The sequence below is a fragment of the Oncorhynchus keta genome, chromosome 1 (genome assembly GCF_023373465.1).
Source record: "Oncorhynchus keta strain PuntledgeMale-10-30-2019 chromosome 1, Oket_V2, whole genome shotgun sequence".
Lineage (NCBI taxonomy): Eukaryota > Metazoa > Chordata > Actinopteri > Salmoniformes > Salmonidae > Oncorhynchus > Oncorhynchus keta.
In genome coordinates, this window is record NC_068421.1 from 67,987,700 (window position 1) to 68,008,540 (window position 20,841).

General features: G+C 40.5%; 3 protein-coding genes across 9 annotated transcripts; all 3 read right to left on the minus strand.

Moving 5' to 3' along the window:
- Positions 1–10: 10 nt before the first annotated feature.
- Positions 11–9,663, minus strand: LOC118391650 (zinc finger and SCAN domain-containing protein 2-like). The gene is made up of 6 exons (XM_052458600.1): positions 9,519–9,663; positions 6,949–7,019; positions 6,614–6,811; positions 5,012–5,248; positions 1,042–1,162; positions 11–783 (listed from the first exon to the last, which is right to left on the minus strand). The coding sequence occupies exons 1-6, from the start codon at positions 9,571–9,573 to the stop codon at positions 440–442; spliced, it is 1,026 nt and encodes a 341-aa protein (XP_052314560.1). The 5' UTR covers positions 9,574–9,663; the 3' UTR covers positions 11–439.
- Positions 9,664–13,817: 4,154 nt separating this feature from the next.
- On the minus strand, positions 13,818–18,303 carry LOC118391658 (piggyBac transposable element-derived protein 2-like). 7 transcript variants are annotated; one of them, XM_035783180.2, is made up of 6 exons: positions 18,161–18,303; positions 17,404–17,566; positions 16,844–16,923; positions 16,485–16,703; positions 16,170–16,382; positions 13,818–16,021 (listed from the first exon to the last, which is right to left on the minus strand). In XM_035783180.2, the coding sequence occupies exons 2-6, from the start codon at positions 17,555–17,557 to the stop codon at positions 14,153–14,155; spliced, it is 2,535 nt and encodes an 844-aa protein (XP_035639073.1). In that variant the 5' UTR covers positions 17,558–17,566; positions 18,161–18,303; the 3' UTR covers positions 13,818–14,152. The 7 variants fall into 7 exon arrangements, with proteins under 7 accessions (XP_035639073.1, XP_035639065.1, XP_035639085.1 ...); XM_035783172.1 differs by lacking the exon at positions 18,161–18,303 and adding an exon at positions 17,833–18,154; XM_035783192.1 differs by lacking the exon at positions 18,161–18,303 and having other exon boundaries at positions 16,485–16,552; positions 16,636–16,703; positions 17,422–18,154.
- A 624-nt stretch (positions 18,304–18,927) lies between these two features.
- LOC118391698 (dolichyl-diphosphooligosaccharide--protein glycosyltransferase subunit DAD1-like) lies at positions 18,928–20,077 on the minus strand. Its single transcript, XM_035783205.1, has 3 exons — positions 19,589–20,077; positions 19,279–19,438; positions 18,928–19,178 (listed from the first exon to the last, which is right to left on the minus strand). Exons 1-2 carry the CDS (start codon positions 19,797–19,799, stop codon positions 19,308–19,310), a joined length of 342 nt encoding a protein of 113 aa, XP_035639098.1. The 5' UTR covers positions 19,800–20,077; the 3' UTR covers positions 18,928–19,178; positions 19,279–19,307.
- Between the last annotated feature and the right edge of the window lie 764 nt (positions 20,078–20,841).

The following is a 20,841-nucleotide window of genomic DNA, read 5'->3' on the forward strand; positions in this document are numbered from 1 at the left end:
CTCGAAAAGACCAATTTTAAAATATTTTATTTTCCTTTAAAATGTATTTTACTGCCATCTGCTGGGCATACATTTACATGAATCCTACTACCATGAATCCTACGTCAGATAAGGAAAAGGCCTGTCTTGAATGATTTACATTTTCAACTAGACCAATGTACCAATAACATACTTAATTAGGTGGCAGTGTATTACATTAGTTACATTATTATATATTTATTGTATGTTCTTTATTGCAATCCTCTGACACCTACTCACGAAAGATCATATGTACTTCTTCCGCTTACTCGGTCTTTACACAGAATCGTTGGTGACGTTTTAAGTTACATCCTGATTGAATCCTTTCCCCACAGGGCATTTAAATGGTCCCCCTCGTGTATGGATAATTTCATGGTCAGACTGGTTCGTCCGCTGAATCCTTTGCCACCCTCGAGAGCATTTATATGCTCTCCCCAGCGTGAGTCCATCTGTGTCTTTTAAGTGCATCAGCATAGACAAAGCTCTTCCCACAGTCTGCACAGTGATGAGATTTCTTCCCTGCATGAGTCCTCTGATGCGTTTGCATAACGTATTTATTGGTGAAGCTCTTGCCACATTGCGGGCATGTGGCTGGGGTCACCCGTAAACTCCCTCTTTTATAGGCTTTGATTTTCCCAGTCTTCAGCATTTCAATGTAATCTTTAGGGTGGTCCCTCTTCAGGTGCCCAAGGAAAAAGCGTTCTATGGTGAAGCCGATTGCACAATGAGGGCAGGGGTAGAAGGAGGACCCCCCTTCAAAGCCACCTACAGGAAAGTGAGAAGAACATCAAATTAACTCAAGTTCTACTCCATTAGAGCCATTCCACTTAGCACACACTGGTTGAATCAATGTTGTTTCCACGTCATTTCAATGGAATGACGTTGAACCAACGTGGAATAGATGTTGAATTGATGTTTGTGCCCAGTGAGATTGTTCATTAACTATGAAACATTTGTCATTTACATGTAACACATTATTATATCTAGACCATAACTGCAACCCACCCCACCAATGGTACTCACTGAAATCAACAACATTAGCTTTCTCATCTCTATCTGGTACTGTCCCTGGATCCAATGATGTCCTGCTGCTATCTTTAATCTTCACTCCTCTTGAAACATCAAGCTCATGGTTTTCACAGTCCTTTGAAGCAGAGATAAGGGGGATTCAGTTCAGTCAGAAAGTCAGTTCCCTGGGCACACGAAGTAATTTCAAGGTGGAACTTTTTATAATATTTTGTTGATCAATGAGTTTAACCTTTATTCACCCGCTCAAAAAGACAGCCAGACGTTTGTTGAATTCCCAATGTGTAATCACTATGCTTTCAAACATCTAAAAGAACAATTGAATAACAATGTCAGATTTTTGGTTTAGTTGTCATCTACACTGAATATACAAGGCATTATGAACACTCTTTCCATGACATGTGTGCCATTCTCAGAGGGTGAATGGGCAAGACAAAAAATGTAAGTGAACTGGGTATGGTAGTAGGTGCCAGGTGCACCGGTTTGTGTCAAGAACTTGGCCACGACTGCACGGCTCCAACACCATCATTAAGTATGCTGATGACATAACAGTAGTAGGTCTGATCACCGACAACAATGAAACGGCCTATAGGGAGGTTTTCGGAGAACTGACCGTGTGGTGCGAGGACAACAACCTCTCCTTCAATGTGAGCAAGACTAAGGAGCTGATTGTGGACTACAGGAAAAGGCAGGCCGAACAGGCCCTCATTAACATCGACGGGGCTGTAGTGGGTCGAGAGTTTCAAGTTCCTTGGTGTCCACATCACCAAAGAACTATCATAGTCCAAACACGCCAAGACAGTCGTGAAGAGGGCACAACAGAGCCTATTCCCCATCAGGAGACTGAAAAGATATGGCATGGGTCCCCAAATCCCCAAAAGGTTCTACAGCTGCACCATTGAGAGCATCCTGACCGGTTGCATCACCGCCTGGTATGGAAACTGTTCGGCATCTGACCGTAAGGCGCTACAGAGGGTAGTGCGAATGGCCCAGCACATCACTGGGGTCCTGCCACCCAGGACCGAAATAATAGGCGGTGTCAGAGGAAATCCCATAATCCCATTGTCAGAGACTCCAGTCACCCAAAAATGTTTGTGTCACTCATAATACCCCATAATGTCAAAGTGGAATTGTTTATAGACCATTTTTAAAAAATGAATTAATAATGAAAAGCAGAGATATCGTGAGTCAACAAGTATTCAACCCCTTTGAGGCAAGCTTAAATAAGTTCAGCCGTAAAAATGTGCCAAACCAGTCACATAATACGTTGCAAGGACTCATTCTGTGTGCAATAGTGTTTAACATGATTTTTGAATGACTACCTCATCTCTGTATCCCACACATATACTGAACAAAAATATAAATGCAACATGGAAGTGTTGGTCCCATGTTTCACGAGCTGAAATAAAAGATCCCATAAAGGTTCCATATGCACAAAAAGCTTATTTCTCTAATATTTTGTGCACAAATTTGTTTACATCCCTTTTAGTGAGCATTTCTACTTTGCCAAGATAATCCACCTACCTGACAGGTGTGGCATATCAAGAAGCTGATTAAACAGCATGATCATTACACAGGTGCACCTTGCGCTGGGGACAATACTGACCTACCAACCAAAAAGGCACTAACAAACTAATTTTGGACCAAATGAGCAATGTCATTTTTGCTACATTAAATACATGCTCAATCATGTGGACAAGTATCCTGCCTCTATTGTATTGTGTTTTGGAGAAAATTGGGGTCATGTTAGCAATAACTGCAAAAAGTTACTGTGAAACCAAGGTAAATAAAAGCATTTTTTCTCAGTTCCACACTATGAGCAGTTACTGCATTTTTGCTTGGTAGGGTAGAATAAAATACCACTAAAATATGCAGTTTTATCACACAACAACAATATTTTAGGGAGCGTGTGATTGGCATGCTGATTACAAGAATGTTGTGTTAATTTCTCTATCATAGGCCGCCTCCAATGTCATTTTAGAGAATTTGTAAGTACGTCCAACTGGCGTCACAAAAGCAGACCACGTGTAACCAAGCCAGCCCAGGACATTCACATCAGACTTTTTCACCTGCGGGATCGTGCGAGACAAGCCAGCAGGACAGCTGATGAAACTGAGGAGCATTTCTGTCTGTAATAAAGCCTTTTGGTGTGGGAAAAACTCACTGATTGGCTGAGCCTGGCTCCCCAGTGGGTAGCCCTGGCTCCCAAGTGGGTGGGCCTCTGCCCAGTCATGTGAAATCCATTGATTAGGGGTTAATGAATGTATTTCAATTGACGGATTTCCTTATATGAACTGTAACTCAGTAAAATCATTGCATGTTGGGTTTATATTTTTGTTCAAGGTCCCTCAGTTGAGCAGTGAATTTCAGACAGATTCAACCACAAAGGGAGGTTTTCCAATGCCTTACATTTTTTACCCATCTGCCAATAGGTTCCACTTGTAAATAAAGCAGACATTGAATATCCCTTTGAGCATGGTGAAGTTCTTCTTTATACTTTGGCTGGTGTATCAATACACCCAGTCACTACAAAGATACAGGCGTCCTTCCCACTCAGTTGCCGGAGAAGAAGGAAACCACTCAGGGATTACACCATGAGCCCAATGGTGAGTTTAATGGCTGTGATAGGAGATAACTGTTGATGGATCAACAACATTGTCATTTAGCTTAGTATTGTGGAGTAACTACAGAGTGAAAGGAGGAAGCCTGCACAGAATACAAATATTCCAAAACATGCAATAATGCACAAAAGTAAAACTGCCAAAAATGTGTCAAAGAAATGAACTTCATGTCTTGAATACAAAGTGTTATGCTTGGGGAAAATCCAACATCATCACGGAGTACCACTCTTCATATTTTCAAGCATGGTGTTGGCTGCATTATTTTATGGGTATGATTGTCATTGGCAAGGACTAGGGAGATTTGTAGGATAAAAAGGAAACTGAATAGAGCCAAGCTCAGGCAACAACAAAATAAGTATGCTTTCCAACAGACACTGGGAAACAAACGCACCTTTCAGCAGGACAATAACCTAAAATAACCTAAGGCCAAATCTACACTGGAGTTGCTTACCAAGACAACATTGAATGTTCCTGAGTGGCCTAGTTACAGTTGACTTCAAATTGGCTTGAAAAATCGATGGCAAGACTTGAAAATAGCTGTCTAGCAAAGATCAACAACCAACTTGACAGAGCTTGAATAATAAAAAATAAAAAAAGAATGTGCAAATATTGTACAATCCAGGTTTTCAAAGCTCTTAGACTTACCCAGAAAGACTCACAGCTGTATGCGCTGTACAGGTGATTCTAACATGTATTGACTCAAGAGTGTGAATACTTATGTAAATGAGACATTTCTGTATTTCATGTTCAATAAATTTGCTAAAATTTCTTAAAACACGTTTTCACTTTGTCATTATGGGGTATTATGTGTCAAGGGGTGAGAGAAAAAAAATAATTTGAATAAATGTTGAATTCAGGCAGTAAAAACAAAATGTGGAATAAGTAAAGGGGAATTAATACTTTCTGAAGCCACGTCACAATAAGTTGCCAAATTGCATTGATTCAACAAGTTTTTTGCCCAGTGGGTTACCTTTAAGAATTGGCTGAATACTAACTAGGCCTAGCACTCAAGCTAGTAGCTGCTCAAGAAAGCTATGCTTTGTGTTTGTGAAATCTTAACTTTGTTATGAAGCTATAGGCTTAAATTTAGACATTATCGCCACACCGATACCTGGCCTACTTCTTGTATATGTCAGTAGCCCACTCCATATGCAGTCACAGTGGCAGAAAGAATGAAGACTGAAAGTTAGATTTGTGGTACACAGCGTATAACAGGTAGGGTGCAGAATGGTGAAAACAACGAGTGGAATGAATGAACTTTTAGTATGGACCTTCAAGAAGCTAACCCTACAAAACATCTCAAAGTGTGCATTTCACTCAGTACGTTAATACATGCTTGAACTCACCTGCACATTATCACTTTCCATCTCACTGTCCTCTGTATCCTCTGTATCTGAGCATGATGATGATGTTTCCAACGGTTCCCAAGGCACTGGCACTTTCACAACATCCTCATCTCCTGACTTCAACCAGTCTTCATCCTCTTCCTTCTTCACTGTAAATAGGGCAACTTCTTCTTCATCTACTGGCAGAAGGGAGCATTCTTCAGACTCCTCTTTGACTGGGACTGGAGAAGGCAGCACCTGACACAGAGAAAACAACACATATGGAATCAAGTAGTAATCATTTCTTTAGTTTTTTTTAATCAAAATATATTTTATATTTAATATTCTTTAAAGTAGCCACCCTTTGCCTTGATGACAGCTTTGCACACACTTGGCATTCTCTCAACCAGCTTCATAATGCATTTCAATTAAAAAGGTGTGCCTTGTTAAAAGTTAATTTGTGGAATAGCTTCATTTCTTTCCTTCTTAATGCGTTTGAGCCAATCAGTTGTGTTGTGACAAGGTAGGGGTGGTATACAGAAGACAGCCCTATTTGGCAAAAGACCAAGTCCAAATTATGGCAAGAACAGCTCAAATAAGCAAAGAGAAACAACAGTCCATCATTACTTTAAAACATGAAGATCAGTCAATCCAAAAAAATGTCAAGAACTTTGAAAGTTTCTTCAAGTGCAGTTGCAAAAACCATCAAGAGCTGAAACTGTCTCTCATGGGATCGCCGCCACAGGTAAGGAAGACCCAGAGTTACCTCTGCTGCAGAGGATAAGTTAATTAGAGCCTCAGAAATTGCAGCCCAAATTAATTGCTTCAGAGTTCAATTAAGAGACATCTGAACAGTTGATTGAGATTCATGGTCGAATTACTGAAAAGAAACCAGTACTAAAAGACCCCAATGAAAAGAAGAGTTGCTTGGGCCAAAAAACACGAGCAATGGACATTAGCCCGGTGGAAATCTGTCCTTTGGTCTGATGAGTCCAAATTTGAGATTTTTGGTTCCAACCACTGTCTTCACGAGCTGCAGAGTAGATGGATGGATGATCTCTACATGTGTGGTTCCCACCGTGAAGCATGGAGGAGGTGGTGTGATGGTGCTGTGCTGGTGACACTGTCAGTGATTTATTTAGAATTAAAGGCACACTTAATCAGCATGGCTACCACAGCATTCTGCAGCGATACACCATCACATCTGGTTTGTGCTTAGTGGGACTATCATTTGTTTTTTAACAGGACAATAACCCAAAACACACCTTCAAGCTGTGTAAGAGCTATTTGACCAAGAAGGAGAGTGATTGAGTGCTGCATCAGATGACCTGGCCTCCACAATAATCCGATCTCAACCCAATTGAGATGGTTTGGGATGAGTTGGACCGCAGACTGAAGGAAAAGCAGCCAACAGGTGCTCAGCATACTCGTTCAAGACTGTTGGAAAAGCATTCCAGGTGAAACTGGTTGAGAGAATGCCAAGAGTTTGCAAAGCTGTTATCAAGGCAAAGGGTGGCTACTTTGAAACCATTGAATGAGTAGGTGTCCAAACTTTGACTGGTACTGTAATTCTAACACCTCTGGGCCTTGTAAGTGGGCTTGCAGTGTAAAAGAGATACTTACCTTTAGATGTGTCATGCCTTTATGTCCACACTCCTGCTCTGTGACTCCATGCATGTCTGAAACTGTGTCAAAGGAAGGATCTTGTTCATCGGGGTCCTCCTTTTGACAAACCTGGGATGTTTCAACTCCTAACGACACAGCTGAAATCGGAAATTCTTCAGCCTCCTCTTTAACCTCACTCCAATGCAGTGAGGGATCCTAGAACAGACCACCGTTGGTGTTAGAAGAATAAACTCAATTTGACCAATAAAACCTGTTAATGGATAGCAGATTTAGTTTAGATGTAAAACTAAATATTTTATCATTTTGAAGAACGAATAAAAATGTGGGTTAACTTCTTCTGGCTGATCACTGCTTTCACATCTCCCATATTGATCCATCTTCAGTAGATGAACAGACTCGTGACCTGTCAATAACAAAACAAACCACCCAAATGTTGATTTAGATCAATTAGGATTAAGTACCTTGTCAGCTCGGTTTCTGGCCCGGCGCTCTTAACCGCTAAGCTACCTTCCCCCCCTGATGTTAGCTTAAGGGCAATTCCAAAGTTTCTCTTTGACCTTAACTTCCCTTTTTTTTTGCTTTTCAGCATTTGTCAGTGGCATGGTGACAATCTGTGGGAAAAAAACATTTGAGTGGAATGACTGATGGACATGTGAATTAAATCTTTATTACAACACTAACATTAGTATCAAGATGTTTACAATCAATTAATTCACCCCTTGAAAACAACTGCATTTGCTAAATCACAAACACGTGTGTGTTCCTCCCCCAGCCAATCAGTGACCGTCTTCAAAGTTTCCGTCCAAAAAGTCCAAAGAGGGATAGATCCACAATGATATCACAGCTGCATTTGCACAGATCCATATACTGTGTGTGCCTCCAGTTGACAAACTACACTTCCTCCCCAGCTACGCTTACTCCAGGCTTTACCAAATTCATTTCAGTTTTTTGCCCTAGCACTACACAGCTGATTCAAATAATCAACTAATAATCAAGCATTCGGGCCTGGTCCGGGGGTGAGCATCATGTCCATGTTAATGATCGCTGTTCTGATGTTCAGAAGCTCTTTTCGGTCATAGGAAATGGAGGAAACGTTATGTACAAAAACAGTTCAGATCAGCCCCCCCCCAACCAGTAAAATGGCTGCTATCCAATCCAGCGCCATTCTCTCAATGTTTGATAGAGAAGTTAAAATCCTGTGCAAGTTTTCACCATTATGCTACCTTAATTTTGCTCACTCAGAGCTATGGCTAATTTAGGTTCAAAATGTCCACCAACAGGTTGGAAAATGGACCCAAAAAGTATGTATACACAAAAAGCTTATTTCTCTGCAGTTTTGTACGCAAATGTGTTTACATGCCAGTTTGAGTATTTCTCCTTTGCCAAGATAATCCATCCACCTGACATTCGTGGCATATCCAGAAGCTGATTAAACAGCATGATCAGGGGACAATAAAAACCCACTAAAATGTGTATTTTTGTCTAGATGCCACAGATGTCTCAAGTTCTGAGGGAGTGTGCAATTCTCATGGTGAGTGCAGGAATGTGCACCAGAGCAATTGCTAGAGAATGTAATGTTAATGTCGCTACCCCAAGCCACCTCCAAAGTAGTTTGAGAATATGGCAGTACATCCTAACGGCCTCACAAACGATCATCTGAGACCAGCCACCCAGAGAGCTGATGAAACAGTGGGTTTGCACAAACAAAGAATTGCTGCACAAACTGTCAGAAACCGCATCAGGCAAGCTCACCTGCTTGCTCGTAGTCCTCACCTGGGTTTTGACCAAACTGCAGTTCGGAGTTGTAACTGACTTCAGTGGGCAAACGCTCACATTTGATGGCCACTGCCACGTTGGAGAAGTGCGCTCTTCACGGATGAATCACGGTTTCAACGATATTGGGCAGATGGCAAACATTGTGTATGGCGTCGTGTGGTGAACAGTTTGCTGATGTCAACGTTGTGAAAAGAGTGTTCAATGGTGGGGTTATGGTATGCGCAAGCATAAACTATGGACAACGAACACAATTGCATTTTAATTTATGGCAATTTGAATGCACAGAGATACCGTGATAAGATCCTGAGGCCCATTGTCGTACCATTCATCCGCAGCCATCACCTCATGTTTCAGCATAATAATGCAAGGCTCTGTAGTCTGTACACAATTCATGGATGTTGAAAATGTCCCAGTTTTTCCATGGCCTGCATACTCACCATACATTTCACCCATTGAGCATGTTTGGGATGCTTTGGACGTGTGCGATAGCGTGTTCCAGTTCCCGAAAATATTCAGCCACTTAGCACAGCCATTGAAGAGGTGTGGGACAACATTCCACAAGCAGGCTGATCAACTCTATGCGAATGAGATGTGTTGTGCTGCATGAGGCAAAAGGTGGTCACACCAGACACTGACTGGTTCTGATCCACGCCGCTACCTTTTTTTAATGTAGGTATTTGTGACCAACAAATGCATAGCTGTATTCCCAGGCATGTGACATCCATTGATTAGGGCCTAATGTATTTATATTGACTGATTACCTTATTAACTGTAACTCAGTAAAATCTTTGAAATTGTTGCATGTTGCGTTTATTTATATTGCTGTATACTAGTTCGTGGAATTGCCCAAAAGCTAACGTTGGCTTGTAGCTAGATAGCTATCTATTATATTCTAGCTAGATAATCCGATTCTATTTGGCAAAATGATGGCTTCTACAGCTAGCTACACAACCAACTTGTCAAATAAAGTTCATATATGTTTAGATAAATATATACGCATAAAAATATATTTACCTGTAACATGGATGTTTTCAGAAGTATCCGAGACTCGGGGAATATTATTGCGGTTGCACATACGGAAACTCGAAAAGACCAAAATACCAGATTTTGAAAATACATTCCTTACCTTTAAAGGTTATTTTTTTTGCTACCTCAGCTGGACATGCATGAAAGTGAATCATACTTCCCTGCAATTGGCACGTCAAAAGAACGAAGCCTTCTTGGATAAAAATAACGTTCAATGAATCTGAACGACACCAATGTACCAACAATGTACCGTTAGACCCCTTTCTGTGTTTGCAAACATTGTGGCACGATGGCAATGCGCGAAAGTTAGTGGCAGAACATGGGGGAGTTCTTACAGAAAGCCAGCAAAAAAACAAACATATATTTGGATGTTGTTTAAGAGTGCTTGTCATACTACTTTTGGATTATAATTGGATTTTAAGGCTCGTATGAATGTCTTGCTTAATATGTTTGTGTCATCATCGCAAATCAACAGTATTAGACTTTTTTTTTTTTACACTTTCACTCCAAGCAGTAAAATGTCTGTCTTTTTTTTTTTACAAAGATCACAATCAAATATAATATTATTGACTGTTCAATCAAGAATCAAAACATAATTGCATGATAACCCCAAAAAGTTTTGTTTAGAAGTAATAACAACGTAAATCTAGGCTATGTTGAATGAGCGCAGATGGCGATGGTTTTCTTATTGTAGCCAAGAGTCTCGCGCATCTGTGCTGGAAAGAGGTCTAATGGAGCTCGTTTATTCCCGATTTCCCATTTGACTGGAACTCACTGAAGTCAAGATTTCGTAGTTCCGAGTTAAGTTGTTTTGAGCAAGGCCCAAACCATGCTTCATTCATAGCATGGCCAATGTTGAATGTTTATCATTTTTATTTGGGGAAAAGAGACCCTTAATCCCCGATTTGGGACCATACAGCCACTCCCCTGATTAGCAGGCTAGTGATTGCTTTGCAATGCTTGCAGTTAGCCACTGTCACAGATTCCTTACAAACCACTCATTGTTGAATTTGCGATTTCCAACTTGTGTAATGTTTATGTCCAATGGCCAATGAGCACCAATATAATATATATATATAATATAATTTCTCTTCATTCTTTATCTTCATATGACAAGGATTAAAAATGATTTGCCAGTAGATTGGCGACTTGATTCATGATGATGACTTGATTCATGATGATGACTGCTAGCTAAGATTTTGAAAGTATGATGTTGACATGATCAGTCCTATCAAAGCTACTGTACATATAACGTGATTTGACGTCATTCTGTGGCCAATGACCTTTAACCTTCTTGGATGGGCACTTCTAATGTAACTCTATGGCAGCACCCAAGGGGATAGAGTTTTCTAGCTCTACCCTTAGACTTGGCGATGATTTAGTGTCCCCATGAGTGACAGAATACTAAGCCAATCACGGCACAACGCTCTATTTTCTGCTGGCTTGCCCCAGCACCGCAGAAAGCACTGAGCTAGGCTGAAACACCTGCATGTTGGAGCTGCCTTACTCAAGAAAACAAAAGAGAGACCATGTTTGTATGTGGCTTTATTAATAACCTCTTAGAGCTACCCCCTACTTTTTTCAATTTCCGCCTGAAGACATACCCAAATCTAACAGCTCAGGCACAGAACCAAGGATATGCATATTCTTGGTACCATTTGAAAGAAAACACTGAAGTTTGTGTAAATGTGAATTGAATGTAGGAGAATATAACACAATATATCTACCCAGGTTGGTATGCCGGTTATTTGCCGGACAGTGCCTGTTTGGCGACACTTTTACTACGTCCGAAAGTATATCCGTAAGTGATAGACGGTTCTGATTAGGAAGTCATCATTTGCAGTGCCCATGGATCCATTAAATCAAGTTGTTAGATGCTACCAACCTCCTCCAAATCAAAACCAAACATGGATAGCAATGTTTGCGCGCGCACTCTTTCCACTTTCTCTCTGCGTCAACAAGGTGCCCATATTGCGAGGCTGATTAGCTGGGACAAACAGGTGAGCACGCAAAGTGTGAGGTTCTGTGTTATACACTTTAGCCCTTACCATATCATATGTGATGGAATAATATTTGCTGTTGGCTTGTGTGGGTATATGTGTTATGCAACATAGCTGATTTGAGACATTGTTAACAGTTTCAGGGCCATGGGCCTTTCACGTGATGGAAAAATACAGAATAACATCAAAACAGACACATACAGAACGTAGTGTAGGGAACAAACAGTATTTTGATAGAGAACAGGAGCCAGGTGCTTTATAACTGTATCAAGCATGGGCACATAGATATTCTACACAACTACAATGGCAGACCGCTGAAGCGCCTAGGGGGCTGGGACCAGCCTGTGAGCCAACAATCAAGGATAGGCTGAGTGAGTTTAAACCACGCCCATTCTCTATTCTGACAGACCAGTTCGGAAGCAGGAACTACTTTTGTCAGAGTATATTATAATATCTTTGTCAGGAACAAGTCAGTTCTCTGTTTGCCCTGCGAGGTGGGACAAAGAGCCCGTATATACGCAAATTGCATTTACCACTTATTGCTTAGCTAATAAAAAATACATAGTATACAATAAGGTGACTCAGTGTCATATTTATCCTGATATCAGATTCGATTGACGCAACCCTTAACAAAAGCGAGAACATGAAATCCATGTTTGGGTTTGATTTGGAGTTGGTGGTAGAGTCTAACAATTGGATTTAATTATTTAATGGGCACTGCTCAGTGATGCCAAAAACAACTTTCTAAATTAGTACCATCCACTGATTTACTGCCCGACGTGGAAAAAGCATACTCAAGCAGGTGCCATAGTTGGATGCAATAATGTACTGCTACGATCTTCAACCCTCTTGAAACGTCATGCTCCTTTGAAGCAGAGATGAAGGGAGATTCAGTTCAGTCAAAAAATGACCTTCATTAATTGGCTGAATACTATCTAGGCCTGCATTTTGCACTGACTATGCACACTCACTGGACTCTACCCACACATACTTACGCTGACATGCCAACACACAATTTACAAGAGACTGCTGAGGGAACAATGTAAATGGAATGACATCATACACCTGGAAACCATGTTTGATGTATTTGATACCATTCCACTGATTCTGCTCCATTCATTACCACGAGCCCGTTCTGCCCAATTAAGGTGACACCAAACTCCTGTGTCACGCATGCATATTGACGCCATACAGTTTCACATATGCTGCTACTCTGTTTGCTATACTGAACAAAAATATAAATGCAACATGCAACCATTTCTAAGATTTTACTGAGTTACAGTTCATAGAAGGAAATCAGCCAGTTTTATTTAATTAATTAGGCCCTAATTTATGGATTTCACATGACTGGGCAATGGGTGCAGCCATGGGTGGGCCTGGGGGGCATAGGTTCACCCACTTGGGAGTACTGAACAAAAATATCAAATAAACATGTAAAGGGTTGGTCCCATGTTTCATGAGGTGAAATAAAAGATCCCAGAAATTGTCCATACGCACAAAAGGCTTATTTCTTTCCAATTTTGTGCACAAATGTGTTGACATCCCAGTTAGTGAGCATTTCTCCTTTGCCATCCACCTGACAGGTGTGTCATGTCAATAATCTGATTAAACAGCATGATCGGGGCGGCAGGTAGCCTAGTGGTTAGAGCCAGTAACCGAAAGGTTGCTGGATCGAATCCCCGAGCTGACAAGGTAAAAATCTGTCGTTCTGCCCCTGAACAAGGCACTTAACCCACAGTTCCCCAGTAGGCCATCATTGTAAGTAAGAATTTGTTCTTAACTGACTTGCCTACTTAAATTAAGGTTAAACATCATTACACAGGTGCGGGTTGTTCTGGGGACAATAAAAGGCCACGAAAATGGGCAATTTTGTCACACAACACAATGCCACAGATGCCTCAAGGTTTGAAGGTGTGTGCAATTGGCATGGAATGCAAGAATGTCCAGGGCTGTTGCCAGATAATTGAATGTTAATTTCTCTACAATAAGCTGCCTCAAATGTCCTTTTAGTGAATTTGGCAGTACTTCCAACTGGCCTCACAACTGCACACCACGTGTAACCACGCCAGTCCAGGACACCCACATCTGGCTGAATTGTGGAATTGTCTGAAACCAGCCACCTGGACAGCTGATGAAACTATTTCAGAGTATTTCTGTCTGTAATAAAGCCCTTTTGTGGGGAAAACTAATTCTGATTTGCTGTGCCCCTACCCTGTAATGTAAAATCCATAGATTAGGGTCTAATTTATTTATTTCAACTGACTGATTTTGTTGTATGAACTGTAACTCAGTAAAATTGTTTTATATTGTGTTTTATATTTTTGTTCAGTATAGGTAGGGTGCAAAATAGTAAAAAAAAACTAGTGGAAAAAATCAACTTCTGAACAAAGAGGCAACAGTGAGAAACAAGTAGCACATTTGTATTTGTGCAATGTATTTGTGCAAATGTACATGGCATTATGAAACAATAATACAAAAACATGTTCAAGTGAAGTAAAACATAAGTAAAAAAGTAACCTTTACTTCATGGTAGTCCAAATTATAGGCATCACAGTAACAGCAAAAATGGCCACAATTAACAGTATCAATGTTGAAACACTGAGAAAAATTAGATTGTCCATCAACTTCATGGAAACTTCCATATAATAGGAAAACAACAAAAACGAATGTTTTCGAATAAATATTTTTTTATGTAACAAAAAGCCAACATAATATTATTGTGCTCTGATAATGATCACTTCTGGTGATAACACACAAAGCACTGCTGCTTGTTGTTCAGACACAAAAACAACTTTCCATCACCACACTTGGAACACTTCCACCTCGAGACGCCCTTGACGCACAGGTTGCACCTTCCTCTCTGTTCCCCAAAGATAGGCCAGTGTCCAAGGCAGTCATAACGGACATCTGCTGTAGGCTGTAAGGCTCTGGGATTGTGCAGCTGCTTTGGAGTTGTGTGTGGATTTGGAGGAACTGATGGTTGGCCAAACCTGGTTGGGAGTTTATTGACTACTTTTAGAGTCCCTGCCACAGACAAACGAAACCTTTTTAGGTGCACTGGTTTTTCCTTGAGAAGGTCACAGTCCCGCTTGTACATCAGCCAACCATTGGCAATGCACAGATCAAGGATGTATCCAAACAGAGGTAGGTACCACCGGCGTGCCTTCATAGGTGTCTTGTACAGACGCACCAGCATATCAGACAGATCGATGCCCTCCTTTGCTTGAATATAAGCCAACATGACTGATGGGCATGTGATATCAATCTTTTGATGGGTCTCCCGACAGAACCGCCTAACATACCCCAGAGGTTCAATTCCACACGCATTGCTTAGTATTGAGATGCTCTTTTTGTCCAACCACCTGACAGCAATCACCCCCTCTTGAGAACAGTAGTCGTATGCTCCACGCCCTAGCTTTGCAAGATCCTTGTCATCCATTGCAGTTGCTCCACCTGTGCCGTTTGCTCTCACAGTGCCAATACACCTCACACCCAGTCTGGCCTGCAGGGACTTTACCAGGTCAAGACTGATGAGGTAGTTGTCACAGAAAACAACTGTAGCCTCTGGCTCTGCAATAGATGTACAGAGGGTGGTGACAACCTTGGTACTCAGCAGAGGATTCTGTTCATCTTCATTTAGCCCACTGTTGAGAAATGTTGTATCCCCTTGGTACAGTAGCAGGTCATGGATAATTCCTGAAGAACTGCCCCGACAGAATAACCTAAAACCAAATTTGTCATGCTGATTAGATTTGTAATGACGAAGATTTCCTGCTTTGGTGCCTTTGTAAGCTACCATGACTTCAGCTATGCTTTGCCTGTTGGTTGGCTGTATGAGGAGACACTGTTGACGCAGCATGTTAAAAAGAGGTCGGATCTTGTAGAAGCGGTCAGGACTGTGATTATTTTGCATGTTGTCATTGAAGTGAAGAAACCTGCAGAGTGACTGGAACCTTCTCACAGACATGGTATCAGCCACAGGTGGGAAGCGAGAGTCAGAATGCCAGTAGTCCACAATGGTTGGAAAGTCAAAAACACCCATGTAGAGAAGCATAGACAATAAATCCTCAATTTCTCCAGAGTTTGTGTTGATTGCGGATCCAGTCTGTTGAACAGAGTAAAGGTTGGTCTGCTCAGCAATGTGTGCAAGCATCTGATCAGTGAAGAACATCTTGAAATATTGATAGGGAGATTGAACACACTGTGGTGCCACAAACACTGGATCTGGAACTTGGAAGGAATCTATGTCGGCCTTCATCCAAAGCGGATGTCTTGGCTGTGTTTTGAAGGAAGTAGAATTAAATGGGCTTACAACTGTGTCGAGATTGTGGTTATATGTGTCTGTAGGAACCAATATAATTACATTTCTGCCTTTTCTCTTCTTCCTCTTGGGAGACTCTGCGGTTTTAGGGTATGGGGAAGCATCTCCTTTTGTAAGCTTAGAAGGGGACTCATCCTCCAGATCTCCTGGTTTTGGAATATCCTCTAGGTCATCATCCTCTGAGTCACTTAGGTCTTCCACCTCTGAATCCAGGGGATCCTGTGGTAGAATGGCCACAGCAGCTCTTAGCCTCTTTCTACTGAGGGTTTTTGTGTCCATGTGCTATCAGAGAAAAATAACATCCATAAAATATCGTTAGGAGGCCCATTGACAAGCACAGCTGAAGAGATAATGCACACAAACCTAACTTTACAAAACATCTCAAAGGGTGTCTATTTCACTCAGTCTATTATTAAATGTTGGAACTCACCCGCACATTATCACTGTCCTCTGTATCTGAACATGATGATGATGGTGATGTTTCCAACAGCTCCCAAGGCACTGACACTTTCAGAAGATCCTCATCTTCTGACTTCAACCAGTCTTCATTCTCTTCATCCTTCACTGTAATTGAGGCAATTTCATCTACTGGCACAAGGGGGCATTCTTCAGACTCTTTGACTGGGACTAGAGAAGGCAGCACCTGACACGGAGAAAACATAATTAATTAATGTATCATTTTATTTCTAACAATAACTCTGTGCCTTGTAACAAGGCTTGCACAGTTAAGGATATAGCTACTTACCTTTACTTTGAGATACTTCATGCGTTTATGTACACGCTCTTGTTCTGTGACTCCATGGATGTCTGAAACTGTATCAAAGGAGGGATCTTGTTCAATTGGGTCCTCCTTTAGACAAACCTGGGATATTTCAACTCCTAATGAAACTGCTGACCCTTGGCTTTGCTGAATCTCACATTCTTCAGCCTCCTCTTTGACCTGCCTCCAATGCAGTGAGGGATCCTAGAACAGACCATGGTTGGGGTTAGGGAAATAAACTATTTGACCAATAGAACTTGTTAATGAACAGCCAATTGTGTTAGATATGGTAGAATTAATTGCTTCTCATTTTGAAGAATAGATAAAAATGTGGGTTAACCTACAAAAAGCTCTCCTGGCTGACCACTGCTTTCATATCTCCCATATTGATCCATCTTCAGCAGATGATGATGAAACTCATGCCCTGTCAATAATAATAATACATGTTATTGCACCTTTCAAGATCCAAGGACACAAACAGAGTAAGGAATAGAATAAAACAGCAAATATAAACAGGACATTACTAAGAGCAAAAGTAAATTCCCCAAAATGTGTGACCAAGTTTTCCAAAAACGTAAATATCTGATTAAAAGATGTCTGCTGAAAGAATGGGGTGTCAGCCTTGTGATATGACAACTTAGTTATACAAAAAAGTATCTGGTTATTAAGAAGTGGATTAACACCAGGTAACATATTTATGGTAACGGAATGAAATGATGGGTCCCTGCTTTGTTCTAGACACAGAAATTAATTATACATTTACATTTAAGTCATTTAGCAGACGCTCTTATCCAGAGCGATTTGAATGTCATTCTCTTTGTGATGATGCAGCATAAATAGGTACACAAAGTTATAAATCATTTGTATGTAAATATACATTGAAAGGGTAATTGATCAAACTCACAAAACACTAGAAACATACATTTTCCTTGGCTTTTAGCCTTTGCTTTTCTCAAACTGTGCCTCCTCCTGTCTTTTTCTTTGACCTCCTCATAACTCCCCTTCTCCTTTAGTCTTTGCCTGTATCTTCTTTGCTTTTCAGCATTTGTCAGTGGCATGGTGACAATCTGTGAATAATACATTTGAGTGAAATTACTGACAAACAATTTAATTAATCGTTATTACAAGATTACTACTATCAATATGTTTACAATTCACTGATTTACTCCTCAGAGATCTGCATTTGAGAAAGTGTGTGTATCCCTCTTCCCCTAGAGTTTGTGTAGCAAAACGCTTTCAAGTGGACGTGGATTCGAACAGTCTAAACTAAAGTCTCGATAGATCCACAAAGATATCCAGCTGCATTAGATTATGAAGGAACAGAGGCACACACACTCTCAGCTTTCATTTGACATCTACTTTGATGCTCTTATGAACTTCACACGTTCGTCTTCATGGCTCCTTATACCCAGTTTCCAAATGTACTCTTTATTAAAGCTACCGGTATGTGAAAATGCCCAAGCTAACTACAATAGCTAGCAAGTTGGCTGCCGCTAGCTTTTCTAGATAATTAGTTATAACTAGCATATTGCTTGAATAGCTAGCTACACACCAACTTGTCAGCAATATTATAACGATCATAGTTTATATAAATATATGTGTAGAAAATATCTTTATCAGTTTCATGGATGCTTTCAGAAGTATCAAAACGGTATAGAAACCTTTCTCTGGAAGTATATGGGGGTCGGGGAATATGTTTGTAGTTGCACATACGGACGGAATCTTGAAAAGACCAAAATACTAGCTACAAAGTCTGAAAATATGTTTTATTTCCCTTTAAAATGTTTTTTTACTGCCTTCTGCTGGGCATATACGAAAGTGAATCCTACTGCCCTACAGTTGCGTCAGATAACGAAAAAGGTCTGTCTTGATAAATGCCACGAACTCGGAAACATTTATTATTCGTGTTTACGGTTGCCTCTTCTTAAAATTGTTTCATCGTAGTTAGTGATACTCAGTCATACGAGACAGAACATACTTACCAAGCTCTCGCAAGACTTATTGAAAAGGTCGTGTGGAGAGCTGTACTTTTTCTTTCGCTTACTTCTGCATCATTCGTGGGGGACAACGTGTTTACTGTTGCCTTATTTTGAACTAGATCAATGTACCAAGATGAACAGACTTGGCCAAGTTTTGATTGCTAGCAATTAATAAAGGTGTAATCATTACATTAGTTATGAAAAATAGACAGATTTTGAGGGTGTCAGAGAAAAAAAGAATCTGGGAATTTAGCATGTCTTTTATATTTGAATACTGCTGTCTATAGCTAATCATTAGGTCATACACATGTAGTATGAAACAGCCCTACAGTTCAAGTAGCTTTAGAATAAGTCCGATTGTGGAGTTGTCTCCAGTCCTAGTTATTGAATGGTCTGCTCAGAAAATCATTATCAATCATGCTAAAGAGATATTCCATTAAAATCACAACTCTTAAACAATTGTTTTTATTTTATTTCAACAATCTCAAGTGGTTTGCAACAATCATACAAACAGTACAAAATAATTATTTGAGAAACTGACAATTGAGTGACAGAAATTTGTAGAAGATGTGGGTATTATCACAGTCATTATTGATCGGCCCATGCACTTACAGTTAGGGTAAATTAGGGAGGCAAAATCTTATTGTATGAATGTTGTCTTGAGGTGACAAGTGCATTTTGGTCAAGTCTGTTGTTAAATCTGTGAAATGAAATAAACAAGAATCATGTCAGTAACATGCAGATTCATAACACTGGATAACAATTACTGTGAAGATGTACTTTGTGCATACTGTTCACACCTGGTCTGAGGGTTCAAATAATTTGTTTCTCAACCAATAAAATTAATGACCACGAGGTGCAGGACAGTGTGGGCTAATAAGAAATCGGCAAAGGCCCTCTCCTGGGATATGGACAGGAAGTCTCCTTTGTTATCTGGATTGATCTGGATACGCAGGCAGACTGTAGGCAGGCCAGAAAAAAAATGGGGTGAGTTGATCAGAAACCATTTCACAATAATGGTGGCTGCCATTGGTTGGCTTCACTGATGTACAATACAGCTGAATATCACAAGATTATGCAAATACATTTACAGTTGAGTGTTTAAATTACCTCCCAGGATGAAGGCTCCAACACAAGATATGAACCCGGCCAGAAAGCTGTTGAATGGGAAGGTGCCAACCAGCAAGCAGTACAGAAACTGCAATGCACCAGTTAACAAGATGTAGAAAAGGTAGGCGTCGACCACTTTCAATTTATTCGATGTTTTGGTCCTGTATTCCTCCAAGAATCGAGAAATAACTGAAATTACCGAGTTAGACATGTTTTCTTATTAACAAAAGTCTCAAAACGTGCAACGAGAATCAGGATGCAAGTCGCTTTCGTCAGATGCCGCACAAAAATGACGTGTCACTGAAACTGGGGTGTATTCATTACGCCCATTCTGCTGCCAAACGTTTCGTCTATTGCAAAACTGCGAACGGAAAAAGGTTAGTGTTATCCGGAATCCTTGGGACGTCCCTACCCTAAACCTATACCTCAGTGTTCTAAACCCTAACCAGAGATATTACAGAAAGGATGCGATAGGAATGTAAATGAATTCAATTGGACAATGAATGAAAAAACAGGCTCATAAGCAAACATTTAATTTCTACACTGGTTGTATTCAGCACGTGACAAATACAATTTGATTTGACATATAAAACCCCACCCAGCAGACCGTCGACCAATCGCGTTCGTTGTCATGCCGCTTTATACAATGGGTGGGTCTAATCCTGAACGCTGATTAGTTAAAACTGCATTCCAGCCTGTGTCTATTTAAGCAACACGACCCGAGGTGGTGTGGTATATGGCCCATATATACCAAAGCTATGGGCTGTTCTTAGGCACAAAACAACACGGAATGCCGCAACTACTGAAAAAAATGAGCTCCTACAAATATTGAAATCTACATGGTTTTTAGAGTGAAGTACATTGGAAAAAGCAAAAGAACGGCAAGACTGAATTGGAGACAAAACAAGCAACAAACAAAGAAGATAGGCCTTGGAAAAAGTAACTTTTTAAAAATAAAAGTGTAGTTACCTTAGCTAGCTAAATTGTTTACCAGTTGCTAAGCAGTTGCTAGGGACTCTCCTGGAAGAAGCTAGCTAGCTAACAAAGAAGATCTAGTTAACAGAAGAAAAGAAAGACAAAATAAGGACAGAAGAAAAAGTACATCAAAGTGAAACAGTTCTCTAAAGACACGAGACAATAGTACAAGGAACAACTCTTCTATTGCGCTTATATTCTATTTCTATAGCTTCTTCAAGGTTTCCAAGATGGCATAGTCAGACGTCCTCGTCTTGTATGTTTATATGTTTATATGT